At 33.6% G+C, this 16,906-nt stretch overlaps 1 protein-coding gene across 2 annotated transcripts; it reads left to right on the top strand.

The window, feature by feature from the left end:
• The first annotated feature begins 8,019 nt into the window (after positions 1-8,019).
• On the top strand, positions 8,020-10,939 carry LOC116133982 (berberine bridge enzyme-like 21). Of its 2 annotated transcripts, XM_031419640.1 has the most exons (3): positions 8,020-9,649; positions 9,753-9,805; positions 10,635-10,939. In XM_031419640.1, the coding sequence occupies exons 1-3, from the start codon at positions 8,065-8,067 to the stop codon at positions 10,698-10,700; spliced, it is 1,704 nt and encodes a 567-aa protein (XP_031275500.1). In that variant the 5' UTR covers positions 8,020-8,064; the 3' UTR covers positions 10,701-10,939. The 2 variants fall into 2 exon arrangements, with proteins under 2 accessions (XP_031275500.1, XP_031275501.1); XM_031419641.1 differs by lacking the exon at positions 10,635-10,939 and having other exon boundaries at positions 9,766-9,800.
• The last annotated feature ends 5,967 nt before the right edge of the window (positions 10,940-16,906 follow it).

Below are 16,906 nucleotides of genomic sequence, written 5' to 3'. Positions count from 1 at the left end.
TTATACCTGGTGGAGGATGTGGGGATCCAGAATTAGGATCATCAATAATTGAATTTAAAACTCTTGAATCATGCACAGATCCTTCCCATCCAGTAATGACATAAGTGAACATCATCCTAAAGTCGCATGCAACCATTACATTTTGTGACAACGTTCCTTTGCGATTCTTGTACCTATCGGCAAATTCATGTGGAACCGAAGCGTACACATGTGTGCCATCAATGGCTCCAATACAGTTCTATCATCAAAATTGAATTTTACTCATATTAACCGACTATCAACATTAATAACACAATGAACTTAACTATCCACTAATAGAAAACATAATGAACTAGTACCTTAAAGAAAGGGTAATATTTTTGGTTGGCTGATATTTCCCATCGAACATCACTGAAGTTAGGTTGTCTGATAAACTCTGTCTTCAATTCACATATCGCCTTGCAAACTGCGCCAACATGTCTAGAGATCGTCTCACCCGAATGTTAGAAATCCTCCATCATCGTTCTGATTGTCTTGTTTTACCAATGATTGTTAGAAATATCATAACTTGTTCTTCCAAACTTTGACAAAATGTCATATAAGTATGTAAAACAGTCTTTGTTCATGCGACACTTGTCAAAGATCTTGTCAGCATGACCATTGAGTACTTCCAACATGTACTCATGACCAGTTAATATGGATGTATGTCATAGTTGACGCCCAGTTGTTTCTAACTTGGCAACACGGCAGAGTGAAATGACTATATCTATCAGTATTTCTTCTTCGTCATCTGTAAAACGTCGTCTTCTTCTTGTACGGCTAGACGATGCCATTTAAACCTGCACATTTGCAAAACATTGATAAACAATTAACAATTTTTGTACTACTTAGCAAAATATAACAGTCCATATTTAATTCTAATGACAATCCAAAACTCATATGAAACATGTAATCTCACATAAAATAGTAGCACAATTAATAAGTTCATACAATAGTGTTATAAATTCTAATTCTAATGACAAGTGCCCATTGACGTATACAAAAGTGTTGGTAAACACTTAGGACATACAATGTCATCTACAAATTGCGAAAGTCGTTATAAATCCAATTAGCCTTTTCCTTGGGCGGGAGTTTCACAAATATCTCCTGCCACCTTGGGTTTTGATATAAGTACTTGACAACCGGCATGTAAAACTCTGTAGGTAGTTGCATGGCCGTTATGATGTCAATTCAATTGCTCATGCAAAACAGATCAGATGGACCACTGGTGTTCTCTTCGTCCCTGTCATCTCCACTACGATTGCTAGCCCTCGATCCCGTAGTCCACTTCTCTACAAGCTCGTCTGTCAATCTACCAATGACATCCGCAAGTGATTGTCCTGGACGCTTCAGTTCCTCCTATTTCTTGCTCTTCCATGGCTAGATGTGTTTGGCCATTTTTCCCCTATCGGCCGATCTGGATCAGGTTCAAAGTCGCTATCATCCATGGGAACCCCACCTTGATTGGAATTAGTGGAGGTCCCACCGGTTGAGATGTAGATGTGTTCGCATATCTCCTGTGACAGTTTGCTTCTCAAATATGATTTCATAAAGCTCCTTGTAAGGAAGTCCCTTGTAGTAGAATTGTTGCACCAGTGGGTTTTGTTGGTAATGCAAAAGAATAATATATTAATATTTGGCAGTCCAAAGAAAAAAATGCATACAATTACGGTGTTGTTGATTAATATTAGTTAAAAAAGTTGAAAATTTACCTTCACATATTCTTGCCAAACCTCTACGGGACACATTGGACTTTATGACTCATGATCCCACCCAAACCTCGTGTGTTACAGCAATTTCCGCCATGCTTGATATACTCTTCACAGGCGAAAGTACTTAGAGGTTAGTTGTGTGACGTTGAGTCTCCTCCCAGCCACTGATGATAAGTCGTCCAACATTTCCTAGTAATCTGCTGTTTTTATTGAAGTAACGTGCGAAGTTTTCGCCCGCTTAGACAACAAGACCAGAAATTTGTGGGTCATCTCAACTGACCAGGTCACAGTATCACTCATCTAAGGACAGTATGGTGAGAACAACAACCAACATTGGGACACCATACGAATCACCAATCACATTATAAAATATAATACTCACATGTTAACGTAATCAAGTAAAGATAGATAAACTTATATCTTGTTCGATCCGACACTGCTTTGAAGATGTCAATGCAGGGGAAGTACAGACAATGTCGACCAACAGGGTGTATGACGAACTCCAAGTCTGGAAAAACGTCGAAATTTTCGCCTCTGCTGCATGTAGTAATCAATCCTACGACGTCGGGATAAATTATACTGACATCTATGCATATGAGCGTAATTTGTTGTTACGATTAAAGAATGATGTCGAATCTACAGAACAAATATATTAGTTAGTAAAATCCGAAAAAAAATATTTCTAATAATCCAATAATTTTTTACTCCCAAAATTTATTCATTACATACAGTATGTTACATATAGAACATATGAAGCTGCACAATATTTTGACGCATGTGCTAAACTCGGTAAACAACATGGCACATGCTCTAACCGTTAAACTCCACAAACAAATCCATCAGATCCAAGTTTCTCATGTGTAAAAATCACTTTGAGTTCACCAATTATAAAACGCATTATTAAAGTCCAAATTAAAAGGAATAATAAAAGGAAAAAAAAAGTACTAACACAATGGCAAAAATTAAAATAAAAATAAGGACAATTGTGTTGGGTGTCTTGAAAACAAACACGTCACGGAAGCTAACTGGGGTGGATTCGCAAATTTCATGGGTATCTTTCCCTTCTCTGAATAAATTCACGGGTACAACAGATTTACAAACCTACAAAACCAAAAAAAGTCAACAGATTTACAAACTCATTCGCAAACAAATTCATGCACACATCATATAGACAACACATTTACAAACCTATTCACGGGTACAACAGATTTACAAACCTACAAAACCAAAAAAAGTCAACAGATTTACAAACTCATTCGCAAACAAATTCATGCACACATCATATAGACAACACATTTACAAACCTACACAAAAACAAAAGAAAAAAAAAATCAAAAACAGCTTTCCCGTTCACGGTGTTCCCTTCATGGAAGTTAGATATATTTGGTGACGGTTTCACCGGTTTGTGGCTTAACGATGACAGATCTGAGTCATCTATGGGTGGTTGCAGTGGGGTTGTGACGATCGAAGGGTTTGTGGCTTAACTGTGACAGATCTCAGTCGTCTGTGGGTGGTTGTAGTAGGGTTATGACGATCAGAGGGTTTGTGGCTTAACAGTGACAGATCTGAGTCGTCCGTGGGTGGTTGCGGTTGGGTTGTGACGATCAAAGGGTTTGTGGCTTAACGGTGACAGATCTGAGTCGTTTGTGGGTGGTTGCAGTGGGTTTGTGACGATCAGAGACATCAGGGCTTCACGGTGCCAAATTTGCGACGTACATGGGTGGTTGCGGTGGGGTTATGACGATTGGAGACATCAGGGCTTCACAGTGACAGATCTGCAACGTTGGTTGGTATTCATGGTGGGTTTGCGATGATGGTGGAAGATGGTGATGGGTGGTGGTCATGCGGTTCTATTGTGATGATGTTGACAGATTAATTGGGCGGTGTTGTGGGGTGGTTTTCTGATTCAGGTGGTTGGTCGTTTGGCTAATGTGGTTTGTTTTGTATTTGCAGGTGGAAGATTATGTTAGAGAAGAAAGATGTTTTGTGACAGTGGTGAAACACTGAAGGTGGTAACGCAAAGTAAGAAAGTGACGATGCTTCGGTGGTGAAGCACTGAAAGTGGTAATGCAAAGTGAGAAAGTGATGGTGGTGAAGCACTGAAGCTGATAATGCAAACTGAGAAAGTGAAATGGTGAAGCACTAAAGCTAGTAATGCAAACTGAGAAAGTGAAATGGTGAAGCACTGAAGCAGTGAAGAAAAGTGAGAAAGTGAAATAAAAGCAGGACTGCAAACCGTCTTCAACGGTAAAAAACTGTTAGGATTTTATTTTTCAGGATTGCATTGTGTAAATATTGAACCAAACATTATTTGTAAAATCCGGTTGAGAATATGGATAAAAATATTGAACCAAACGCACCCTAGGAGTCTTGTGCATTCTTTTCAAAGTTGGAATAGTGTAAAATGCCTTTTTTTCCTTTTAAAAAGAAAAAAATATGAGGGTATATTTGATAGTTTTGAAACTAACAGGGAGTAAAATTTTCAAAATTTTCAAAGTGGCTCGAGCTTCAGCCGAGCTTGAGCTGCACTCTTCAATATTGAGCTTGAGCTCAAGTCGATTTTTCAAGTTTGTCAACCTTAAGCTCGACACTGTAGCAACCAAGTCAAGCTTGATTAGCCCAAGCTCGGCTCGACTCGACTCGACTCGTTTACACCCCTACTCTTACTGAAAAATATTCACTTCTCAATTCTTTGTGTATATGATGACAAAGGAATAATGTTGTTTTTACATGGTCCTATAGAGATGCTCAAGACCAACCCAAGGGTAGGCACCTGCCTAGGGCCCAAAAAAAATAGGGTAAAAAAGGGCCTAAATTTTTTATAATTTTTTTTGAATATATTACAAAATAAAAATAGTGTATAATTTCTTATCCAGGTCGACCCAAGGGACCCCCAAAAAAAGTCTAGAGGCCCAAATTTATTATAAACAAAAAGTGAAGATATTTCTTTAGTAACATATGAGATTTAAAATTTTGAATTTCTATTAGGCATGATTATTTGGTATGAAATGTTATTTGCTGCTAATACAGTTAGTAAATATTTACAATATAAAAATATAGACATTGTTGTTGCAATAGATCAATTGAAATGTCTTGTTTCATTTTTTGAAAAATTTAGAAAAAATGGGTTTACATCTTCTATGATTTCTGCTAAAGAGATTGTAGAGCAAATGAATAAAGAACCAAAATTTTGTGAAAAACGTACAATAAAATGAAAAATACAATTTGTTGAGAATGAGAATGAAAATGAAAAGATGAAATTATTTGCTGAAAATCTTTTAGAATAAATTATTTCACATATTTAGGTCCTCGCTTCAAAGTAGGTTTGAACAATTTGAAATATATTATGATATAGAAAAATTAAAATTGCTTGATGATGATAATTTGAAGAAAAATTGTTTAAATCTTGAAACAATTTTAAAACATGACATGTTTAGATTTATATTCAAAATTAAAAGTTTTAAAAGAAATTATAAACGTGAAAATTAAAACACCAATTTAGATACTAAATTTTATTAAAAAAAAAAAAAGTGAATTCTTTTCCAAATGCATGGATAGCTTACTAACTATTCATTTTACTATAGCTTCAGTAAAAAGAAGTTTTTCAAAATTGAAGTTAATAAAATTTTATTTGCGTTCAACAATGTTACAAGAAAGATTAGGTAATTTGACTATATTATCAATTGAAAAATATTTGGTTTCTAAACTTTAATACAAAAATTTAATTTATGATTTTACATCTCAAAAGGCAAGAAAAATAAATTTGAAATAAATTTTTTTAATGTATACTTATATTATTAGAAGATCTCAGAGTAATTCTCGCATAAGATCACAAATGTTCTTGAGATAGGTGTTGGAGATGCTGAGTTACCCTCTTTTAAAACATTTCCAAGATTCATTGATTCAAGATGAAGAATTGAATGGATAGTCTATTTTGTTTAGTTCTTGCCATCGATTTTAAAGGCAATATATTGATGCTTCTGATGTTTGACATTTTGAAAAATATATAAGAAAATAACAAAATTAATATTATGACAGAGAATTCAATATTTTTGTCATAATATTAATTTCAAATATTTTAAAATAAACTTAGTCCAGATAAAAATTCAAAACTTCTAGTTTTGACTTCAGGGTTTCAATATCTCAATTTTTTTTTTTAATAAACTTCAAGTTAATAAGTAAATTCATAATTTGGAGCTTTAAAAATGTGATATTTAAAACCTTAGTTTCGATCTTATTTCAGGTTTATAAACAATGCTAGTTTTACAAAGACACATATAAATGAGGCATACAAAGACAATCCTTATCTTTTATTTTCATGATTTCTTTCTCTTTCTTTCTCTCTCTTTTTCCCCTTTTTTTTTGTTTTTTTCTTCTGAATGATATCACTTTGTATCTCTCTTTATATGAATTTATGTAAGGATAGTATTTTTCATAAACTAAACTTATTTTCTGACGTGGAAAGTCAAATTTTTATATTGAAAACCACAGAGTATGCTCATAAGGATAATTATAATAAAATGACATATATAAATTGAATACATATAATAAATCAAATATTTAACAATAAAAAGACGTTGAAACATACCCTCAAATCAACGTGCTAATAACATGATGAAAACGTAAGAGTGCAAAATAAGACGGACTAAATAATTTGGCAAAAGTTGGAGAGCTTAAAAGAGGCGGTCCTTATTAAAGATTCTCTTAATTTGGTGGAATATCTTGTAGAGGGAAAAAGGGGTATTCATACCTAGTTAGTAAAGACGGGTAAGGCAAAAAAATGGTATGGAAATTTTACGGGTATAATACGGTAAACAGTAAAAAATACATTTATAAAAATTCGACCATAAAATTTGGATATGGAAAAAATACAATACGGGTATATATGGGTTTAATACGGTACATTGTCAATAATACGTTTTGAAAAATACGGTAATATCAATCTTAGTTTTAACACTTTTATAGACTGCCTGGTTAAAATCAATATAACATTTCAAATGCAAAGTATTCAATTAACCAAAAACACAAATACACAATATATAAATATAATTGATATTCAAAATTATAGTCTCCAAACTCAAACACATATTTAGCCAATATTCAACTATAGTCTCAAATCAAACACAACTATAACAAAACCAATTGTTTACAAAAATTACAAATACACATTGTCAGTTAGTTTACAAAAATTACAAGTGTACCGTGTAAAAGTTAAACTATTATTTTATTAAATTTTCTCCCTTCTTTCTCTTCTCATTCATTTTCTCGTTCTTTTCAAAACTTTCTTCTCTCTTTCTTCTATAAGTTTCTTCTCTTCTTTCTCTTTGTTTTCTCCACCTTCTCTTCACTTCCTTCTTAAACTTTCGTCCCTTTTATATAAACTTATGTCTATTTTGTTTCTCTTCCCTTCTCTTTTCTCTCTCTTCTTCTTTCTTATGGAATTTTGTTTGTTAGAGTCGGTTGTGGGAGTTGATAACTTGTTTGCTGGAGTTAATTGTTGTGTGTTGATTGTGGGAGTTGATTGCTTGTGGAAATTTGTGGAAGTTTGTTGATTGTTTTGGGTTTCCGATTTGAGCGAAGAAGAGGAGGTTTAGCGATCTGTTTTAATTTTTAGTAAAAAAAACCCACTAAAACGACGTCGTTTGGGGGTTAAATTTTTTTTTTCAATAGTTCGTGAATTATTCGCGAATAATACGAGAAGCCTTATTATACGTGAATTATACGGTAGATTTTACAAAATATGTATACATATATTTTATATGCGAATTATACGATTGTCCGTATAATTCGCGTATAATACGTGTTTTTACTAACTAGGATTTATACTAAATTTTGCCGCCCACCTAAGCAAAGGATCAATGCCAGTACAGATAATATTTGTCTTCATTTTGTAAATAAGCATGCCACCATAAGACATGTGATGTGGTGGACTGCCACCTAGCTTTACAACAAGTTTAGATTTTATCTAAAATATAGTTAGATAAAGACTATTGGATGTATTACTCAAAAGTCTTGAATTTAAGTCATCTCATCTATTAATAGGGATGAACACTGAAGAGTATACCTGGTTATTAACTTCAGGACCCCGAGAGATTAGTTAAAGTATGCACAAATTGATCCGAACAGCCTCGGTTTCCAAAAAAGAAAAAAAAATAGTTTTAGGGTGTTTGTTGAAAGACAAAATCTCGGAGGTGCACAAGGTGATTTTCATTTCTCACATTCTCCTTGTCAATCCGCCTGTCCCCATCTTCTAAGCATTTAACTTTACCAAATTTCACTTGATGACTTATGATTGCGTTGCAAAAACTCTATCCAAAGCAATCAACAGACAACAATGGAAAATCCAAGTTCATCTTTTCTTCTGCTTCTTTTTTTAATTCATGTTTCCTTTCCATGGACTACCTCATATTCAGTCTACGAAACTTTTCTTCAATGCTTAGCACATCAAACTCACTCCAAAAACCAAGTCCCCAACATAGTCTACACCCAAACAAATGCATCATACACCTCAGTTTTACGTTCGTTTATCAGAAACGCTCGCTTCAATTCTTCTTCAACGCCAAAGCCTTTACTCATAATAACCCCATTACAAGAATCCCATGTTCAACAAGCCGTGATTTGCACCAAACAAGTTGGTTATCAGCTCAAAATCCGCAGCGGCGGCCACGACTTTGAGGGCATATCGTATATCTCTGACCACCCGTTTTTCGTTCTTGACACGGCGAATCTACGATCGGTATCTGTTGACATAAATGAAGAGTCGGCTTGGGTTGACGGTGGCGCCACATTGGGTGAAGTTTACTACGCGATTTGGGAGAAGAGTAAAGTTCATGGCTTTCCTGCTAGTATTTGTCCCAGTGTTGGCGTCGGTGGGCATTTGAGTGGCGGCGGTTATGGCAACATGTTGCGAAAATATGGCTTGTCGACGGATAATGTTGTGGATGCGAAGATTGTTGATGTTAAGGGGAGAATTCTTGATAGAAAAGCAATGGGAGAGGATCTTTTTTGGGCTCTTAGAGGAGGCGGTGGAGCAAGTTTTGGTGTTGTGTTATCTTATAAAATCAAGTTGGTTTCTGTTCCAGAGAGGGTTACTGTATTCAGAGTTGAAAGAGTTTTGGAAGAAAATGCAATTGATTTGGCCTATAAGTGGCAGCTTGTGGCGCCTTCGACTGATAAAAATCTGTTCATGAGAATGCTTATACAGCCCATTACGAGAAACAAGAAGAAGACAGTTAGAATATCGTTTGTGACATTGTATTTAGGCGGGGCGGAGAGTCTTGTTTCTCTCTTGGCCAAGGATTTTCCTGAATTGGGGCTAAAAAGGGAAAATTGTTTAGAGATGAGCTGGGTTGATTCAGTTCTTTGGTGGTATAAGCTTAATGGCACTTCATTATCATCGCGTGCTCTGCTTGATAGAGAACTTAACTCGGCTATTTTCTTGAAGAGGAAATCAGATTATATTCAGAAACCAATTCCGAAGAATTCCTTGGAATCGCTATTCGAGACATTGATGGTACTGGAAAAAACAGGACTGGTTTTCAATCCTTATGGTGGGAGAATGAGTGAAATTCCAGCGTCGGAGACAGCATTTCCACACAGAGGAGGAAATTTGTTTAAGATACAGTACTCAGTGAATTGGGATGAGGCTGATATTGAGCTTGAAAAGAACTGCACATCTCAGATAAGAAACCTTTACAATTTCATGACTCCATTTGTGTCCAAAAATCCAAGGAGGGCTTACTTGAACTATAGAGATCTTGATATTGGCATTAACCATCATGGAAAAGACAGTGATAATGAAGGTGAAGTTTATGGGGTCAAGTATTTTAATGAGAATTATGCGAGATTGGTGACAGTAAAGACAATGTTTGATCCTGAAAACTTCTTCAGGAATGAGCAGAGTATCCCTTCTCAACCAAGTAAGCCATAGATTAAATTTTGGTCCTTCTGTTATTTGTATAGTGTTATCCAGGGATTTGCTTAATATTTATTTGGATAAAAATTTAAACTCATTTTGCTCAGGTGTAAAAAACAGGCAGTTGACCTCCAACTCAATTTCCTGGAAGCTGCCTGGGGTACTTTTCTTAATATACTTGCTTCTCTTTTGTAGAATTATATTGATTTAAAGGATTTTTCATAATTGCGATTTTTACACTGGTTTTTCAATGGGATGCATCATTAAGGCCCTTTATTCTTTAAATGATCCAAATTGATACACACTTTTCTGTCTTCTGATTGCAAAAAATTATCTGAAATGGCTCAACACTCCACCAAGCTCCACAAAATCTAGCAAATGGGGTTGTGTGCTACTTTTCATCAAAGTTTAGTTCCTAGCTGTACTGCATTTGAGTATGTATGTGCAGTAATTCAACCATTACATTATGAAATGCAACTAGAACCAATTAGATTTCAAGTGTCCTTGCTCCACTGGTTTGTATATTATTGCAGATGAACTATTTAGTAGATGGATGGTCATGTTCCCTTTAAGTTATTGATAGATACCTTTCCCATCAGAACTTCGATATCAGATTAGCCGAGTGGGATCGCACTCTGAATGCATAATGCTGCACTTCAAGGAAAACTTCTAAACTAAAATGTAAATTAAATATCATATTAACAAAATTTTCTCTCCCTTAATTTGTTTTAACTTGTTTAATCATAATATAATAAACAAGTTGTGCTACTAGTTTACTTCCAAGCTGTACCAGCATTTCTGTATGTATGTGCAGTAATTCAACCCCTTTATTATGAAATACCACTGGAACCAATTAGATTTTCAAGTGTCCTTTAAATCTTGGCTCCACTAGTTCTGATATTGCAGATAAATTATTGAGTGGATTGAATGGTCATGTTCCCTTCTAACTGTTGGTAATACAGATTCCTTTCCGATATGTTTCATATCAGGTTAGCCAAGAAGGATCACACTCTGAATGCATAAGGCTGCCTTTCAAGGATACATCAATCAATTAGAATGCATAATGGAAATGTTTTACCATTTGATAATAAAGCTACCTGGACTTCATAGCTAAGCTCAGAAGTCAATTTATTTCAGCAGCCTGCTCTTTTAATTTTCATCAACTTGAATAATGAAAAGCTGAAATAGTCATCATTCATTAATAGTGTTTGTCAGGTTGTTGGTTCTTTTGAAACAAGGACAATGCCTGCTTGTTTGATTCATTTCTAAAATCAATAAACGAGTGATCCTCATTTATCTGTACTAATTTAATTTCAAACCCAGTCACCATTGGCGGCTTGTAGACTATTGCATTATTCTAATGAAATCAACCAGTCAGAAAATAATCCATTCACATTTATTCTATACCTACTTACTAATTTGTATTATATACACGATAAAAATTGACTTACAATCTAATCTTACAAATTTTTTCTCACAATTCTAATATGACAGTTCACAATTAAACAAATAGGACTCATAACGAGCAAATGAGACTTATTTGTGAACTGACCAATTGCGAGTTACCACATTGAGGTTGTGAGAAAAAATTTGTGAAATTAGATTATAAGTATAGTATTACACGTTTACCTTTAGACAATGAACCCAACTGGTACCCTTTTTACTTATGCTGAAATTCTAAACACTGTTTAGTACTAAAGAAGGCAGTTTGATTCCTAAATTACAGGAAAAATTAAAGCTAACTCTTGAACTCAAATTGACTTGATTTATTATTGATAATATACTTTGACCCTCCTTTTAACAATGTAAAGATGAAAAAAAAACGATGTAACCAATGGCCATAAAACTCTGGCCTAAGATTAATGGACCTTGTTAACCCAAAAAAGAAAACCCAACAGAGCCCACTTCCATAAGCCCAAAATTTTAATATGGACATACTACAAAACCCCCAAACAATTAGGGTACTTTTGGTTAGACGTTATATGAGATTATTGAGGTAATGTCATTTTATTATTACTTTTGATTGTTAAGTAATATAAGATTCTGGAAATTTTCCAATGCCAATAGTACTTACTGTTGGTAATATAGGAGGTAATCTGATTATTTCTATTTTCTTAGGTATTTTAAGATTACTTGGTAATCTTATTTTTGTTACAATTTTACACCTTATTAATAAAATTTTAGGATAATAATGCCCTTGTTTTAAAATTTTTTTATAAAAATACCAATAGACTATTTTATCTTTATACACAAAGTTTTTAGGACATAAATACACTTGAAATAAAAAAAAAAAATTGCCTAAGGGTGGTGGCTGGATCGGCAGTGATGGAATGCGCACGACCAGTCATATCTGACCAGCTATGCACCGATATGATTGTTTTCATCCATGGATAACAGCCAGATTTGGCATTGAAACAGCCACAGATTTGGTTGTGAAATGCTATATATCTGGCCTTTCACGACTAGATCTCCGCTTTTGCCGTCGCGGCGGTGGTGGCAGGCCGCCGACAGTGGCTTGGGGTGGGTGGGTGTGCTTTTGTTAAGTGTTAAACTTTTTTTTTGTTGCTAGAGTGTTTTAACTAAATCTAAAATGTAGGAGGTTAAAAAAAATTGTTCAAAATATAATAATAAAAATGATATTATATTAATATTTAAAAAGGAGGGTAATTTAGTAAATTATATAACATACCCATCAATTTATTCCTCCCAACCAAACATATTAATATAACATACCCACCAATTTATTTCAACTAACCAAACACAATTTCTTAAACATTCCAAATAATCTTCAAGATAATTTATCTTTCTATTAATATAACATTCCTAGTAATACAATATTCTTTGAATCAAACACACCCTTAGATGCTATGAAGGATCAAATTAATAAGTCTTCATTATAATTGGAGGAATTATGTGAATCTTTTTTAAGGGTTAAATTAAAAAGTGACCCAAAATTTAAGGCTCTTTCAGGGTAACCCTTTTTTACACCCCCTTATCCCCTAGGTACATGTCTCTTATCAACACTTTTCTCACACAATTTCTCCATTTTACTCATCAATTTCTCTTCAATCTTGTCACTCTAACCAGCTAAAAGTTTGTTTATGTAATTTTGACTCTTCTAAGGTGTAAAAAGCTCAACAAGTTCGGGGATGGCAAATGAGTGGCTTGGGGTGGGATAAGGTCCAAACTAATCCCATATAACATTTATGGAGAAAGTAATGAATTCTACTTTTCTTAATGTACGTACTTGCTTCCTTTATGTATAATTATATTGATATAAATGAGTTTTCATAATTGTGATTTTTGACTCTGGGATCCATCGTGCAGGCCCTTTATTTCCATGCTGACCTAACATTTCTGTATGTATTTGCAGTAATTCAACCACTACATTATGAAATACTAGTAGAACCCAATAAGATTTCAAGCATAGTTTTAATATTGCAGATGAATTATTTAGTGGATGTATGGTCATGTTCGTTTTAAGTTTTTGTAATATAGATTCCTTTCCCATTAGAACTTTCATATCAGATTAGCCGAGTAGGATCACACTCTGAACGCATAATGCTGCTCTTCAAACATACATCGCATTTAAGATAGTTAAACCAAGAGATGGGAATGTTTTACCAAATAATAATAAAGCTACTAGACTTCATTACTAAGCTCAGTATTCAATTTATTTCAGCACCTAGCTCTTTTCATTTTCAGCTGAAATAGTCATCACTCCTTAATATTGTCTGTCAGGTTGTTGTGTTTGTTGAAACATGGACAATGCCGGCTTGTTTTGATTAATTTCTAAAAAATCGATAACAAACTATCATCTCTCCTGTTTAATTTCAAACCCCAGCCAATAATGGCTGCTTGTGGTTAATAGCACTTTCTGTGCAACATGTTACAATATAAACAAATGATAAAAAGGTAAACATATTTTATTTGTGCTAATTTGACATATATTGATTTATTATTATTATTATTTTATGACTAGAGATGTTCGGGTCAGTTTGTGTGTATCACTGTATTTTAACTAATCCCTCAAGATCCTTGAACTATCGGCCGGATAAGAGTTCCAGTGGTCACCCCTATTAACAACCGTGAGAATTTAAACTTAAAGAGACCATATTTGACATATATTTATTGACTCTTTATAACACGATGTATAGAAGTTTTTTGGGTGAACTTAATAGAGATTTGTCATTGTAATATGCTAAATTAATGCCGTAAGTAATGTATTGAAGAGTAACATTTACGAAATATGAAGCGCACAAGTCGCAACATTATACTGTTATCTTAATTCTATAAATTATATCATTATCAATTTGCCTTTAGCCAATGAACCCAAGTGGTACCCGCCCTTTTACTCATGCTGAATTACAGGCACAATTAAAGCTAGCTCTTAAACTCAAATTGACTTGATTTATTCTTGATACTTGACCCTAGTTTTATCAGTGTATAAGATCAAAATTACAATATAACCAATGGCCATAAAACTCTGGCGTAAGATTAATGGACCTTAATAACCCAATAAAGCAAGCCCTATGGAGCCCTCTTCCAGAAGCCCAAAGGCCCAGAATTTTCCATGGATATACTGCAAAGCCCACAAACAATTTGATGTTGTGAATGATCAAATTAATAAATCTTCGTTAAAATTGAAGAAATTTTATTTTGACTCGTTTTTAAGGGTTAAATTGAAAAGTGACCCAAAAATTAAGGCCACTTTACTCATCAATTTATCTTTTATCTTGTTACCTTAACTAGCTAAAAGTTCGATTTACGTAATTTTGACAGATTTATTAAACCCCCTGAGGTTTAGCCAAATCAAAATAAACCTCCTATGGTATTGGTAATTAGGTACTGTCAGCTCTCTTAACTTTCTTCCGTTAGTTTTAATTGAATCAAGGGTAAAAGAGTAAAATACCCCTAAAATTTCATAATTATTAAGGGTTAATACATTTACACTCTCTAAAAAATCATACAAATCCGTATATCCCAAAACTTCTGAAACTACCACATAGACCCCAACAAATATGGAAGTTTACTGAATTTGATTAAATACAATTATGAATTACCCTAATTATATTTTGAACTTGACTAGTTTACCATAAAATTTATTAACTACTCATTTTAAATAAAAAATTAAAAAACTAATAAAAATTAAAAATTCTTAAATAACACACCTTAACCTAAAACCAAAAACACTAAAGAAAAGGATGTAAAAAAAAAAAAATTAAAGATTTTGAAAAATTAAGAATACTTAAAATAATAATAATAATACTAAAAAAAACCTAAAAAAAGAAGTTAAAATCTAAAATATTTTCCAAGTTCAATTTTTAGGTCATTATAATTTTAATTTTTTTTCATATATTTCTTATTCTTTTCATTATTCCAGATATTTTTCCATTTCAAGAGATTTTTTTTTTCAGATTTTCAGATTTTCAAATTTTTTATTTATTATTTTTTTCTATTTTCTTATAAAAATTTGTAATAGTTTCACATGATTTAATAATTTTTGAAGCCTAACATGGGTGTTGAGGGTTACTATAGATAAAATGAAAGTAGGGGGTGGGTTGCAAACTTGCAATTGATTGGCACAATAGGGGAGGGCATTAAGGTCATTTATCCTTTCAATTGTTAAAAGAAACAGAAAGATACTAACAACGGGGGTTGTGATTTATTATCAATAGCCTTGGTCCATACTCAGGTTGTTTAAATTATTGATCCCTTATTTTGGGCTGCGCAGGGACGAGGGGGGAATAATTGGCTTGGGGTGGGATAAGGCCCAAACCAATTAAGCCCACATAAAATTTATGGAGAAAGAACTATTTGGTTGACACGTCGTGTAGATAATGACATAGAGGTGTTGGGTTACTTGGGTTCCATTTGGTTGGCTTTGGGGAATACTATTATTAGTATTTTCAAAAAAGTTAAATAGTAAAATACCAAAAAACTCATAATATTATCTAATATTATTCAATTTTTTTTAAATCCCCTAAATTTGTTAATTTAATTAAATACCCCTAAATATTTTTTTTAATTGCAAAAATACCCCTAAACCCACATTATACCAGTTCCAGCTACCACTGCCAGAAGTTGGCCGAAATCTGATATAATGGCACACTATCGGCTGAATCTCTGGCCGTCACCAGACGTCAACGACGACCAATATATGGTCGTCGTTGACGAGCAAATGCGGCCATTAATGGCCAGATCTAGCCGTAGATCTGGCCCGACAAAGGCCATATCGGCACACGACCGGCAAGATCCAGTCGGTCATGCATCAATACGACGACTCCGGCCACCCTCCGACGGTGGTAGTCAGCTGTGATTATTCAATGGGTGGGTTGGAGGTGTTTTTGTTAATTTTCAAAGTTTTATTATAGGGGTGTTTAGTAAATAAACAAACATAGGGGGTATTTTTATTAATTTTCAAATCCTAAATTGTAATACCCGTCCAATTCAACTTTTTTTAACTTTTTTAAAAAAACTTTTAAGAAAACTACAAAAAAGTGAACCAAACGGAGCCTTAATACTTTATTGATATTGTTATCCAGAACGTAATTTTATTGCATTATTTATATTTAGGATTTATTATAAAAGTTTATATGTAAAACTGGTAAGTGCTAGTTTGAAAAAATATTATTTATGTTTAAGATTTATTGTGAAAAGTTTATAGGTAAAATTGGTTAGTGTATATATTTGAAAATAAATCACATAGTTCACAAATGGTACAAACTTAAAAATCCAAAGAAATCATTCAAATCAAGTTATTGATAATTTGGTGTTTGACTTTTTTTTTTTTTTTTAATTGTAAGAATCTCGTACCCGGTTTGTAACCTGGAATCTAGGTAGACTAGACCTAGTCTGGCACATAATTTCCTAGGCTTGCACTCGGGTCTAGCTTCAATGTCCGAGCCGATTTTCGACCCGAAAAAGGGGCTCAGCTTGGAAATTGACGTCCCTTTTGAGAGTAAAGGAAATGAAATGAGAATAAAAAGAAGAATATATATATCAATTGAGTGTATTTATCATTTAAATGTAATTAATTATTTTTTTCCAAATCAGTTTATATTATTCCAGAGGTTAAAATTTGATTATTATGTGGTATTCATATGCAAATCCGGCTATAAGAATAATGTCATGATCATAGAATAAATAAGGCCATGTATTGTATGACAATTAGTTAATTGAAATGATAGATTAATAGTGCCTTCAAACGGCCAAATATGTTTATAACTTGACAATATATATAATACACAAATTGGTTAAG

The sequence above is a fragment of the Pistacia vera genome, unplaced genomic scaffold (genome assembly GCF_008641045.1).
Source record: "Pistacia vera cultivar Batoury unplaced genomic scaffold, PisVer_v2 Contig279, whole genome shotgun sequence".
NCBI classification, from domain to species: Eukaryota; Viridiplantae; Streptophyta; class Magnoliopsida; order Sapindales; family Anacardiaceae; genus Pistacia; species Pistacia vera.
Note: the sequence above shows the minus strand (reverse complement) of the source record. Positions and strands in the feature narration are given on the sequence as shown.

Excerpts from the sequence above, each read along its gene's own strand:
- LOC116133982 (XM_031419640.1), top strand. The coding sequence starts at position 8,065 with ATGGAAAATCCAAGTTCATCTTTTCTTCTGCTTCTTTTTTTAATTCAT. Across the intron at positions 9,650-9,752 it reads GAGTATCCCTTCTCAACCAA|GTGTAAAAAACAGGCAGTTG; the intron begins GTAAGCCATAGA and ends CATTTTGCTCAG. Across the intron at positions 9,806-10,634 it reads TTTCCTGGAAGCTGCCTGGG|GTTAGCCAAGAAGGATCACA; the intron begins GTACTTTTCTTA and ends GTTTCATATCAG.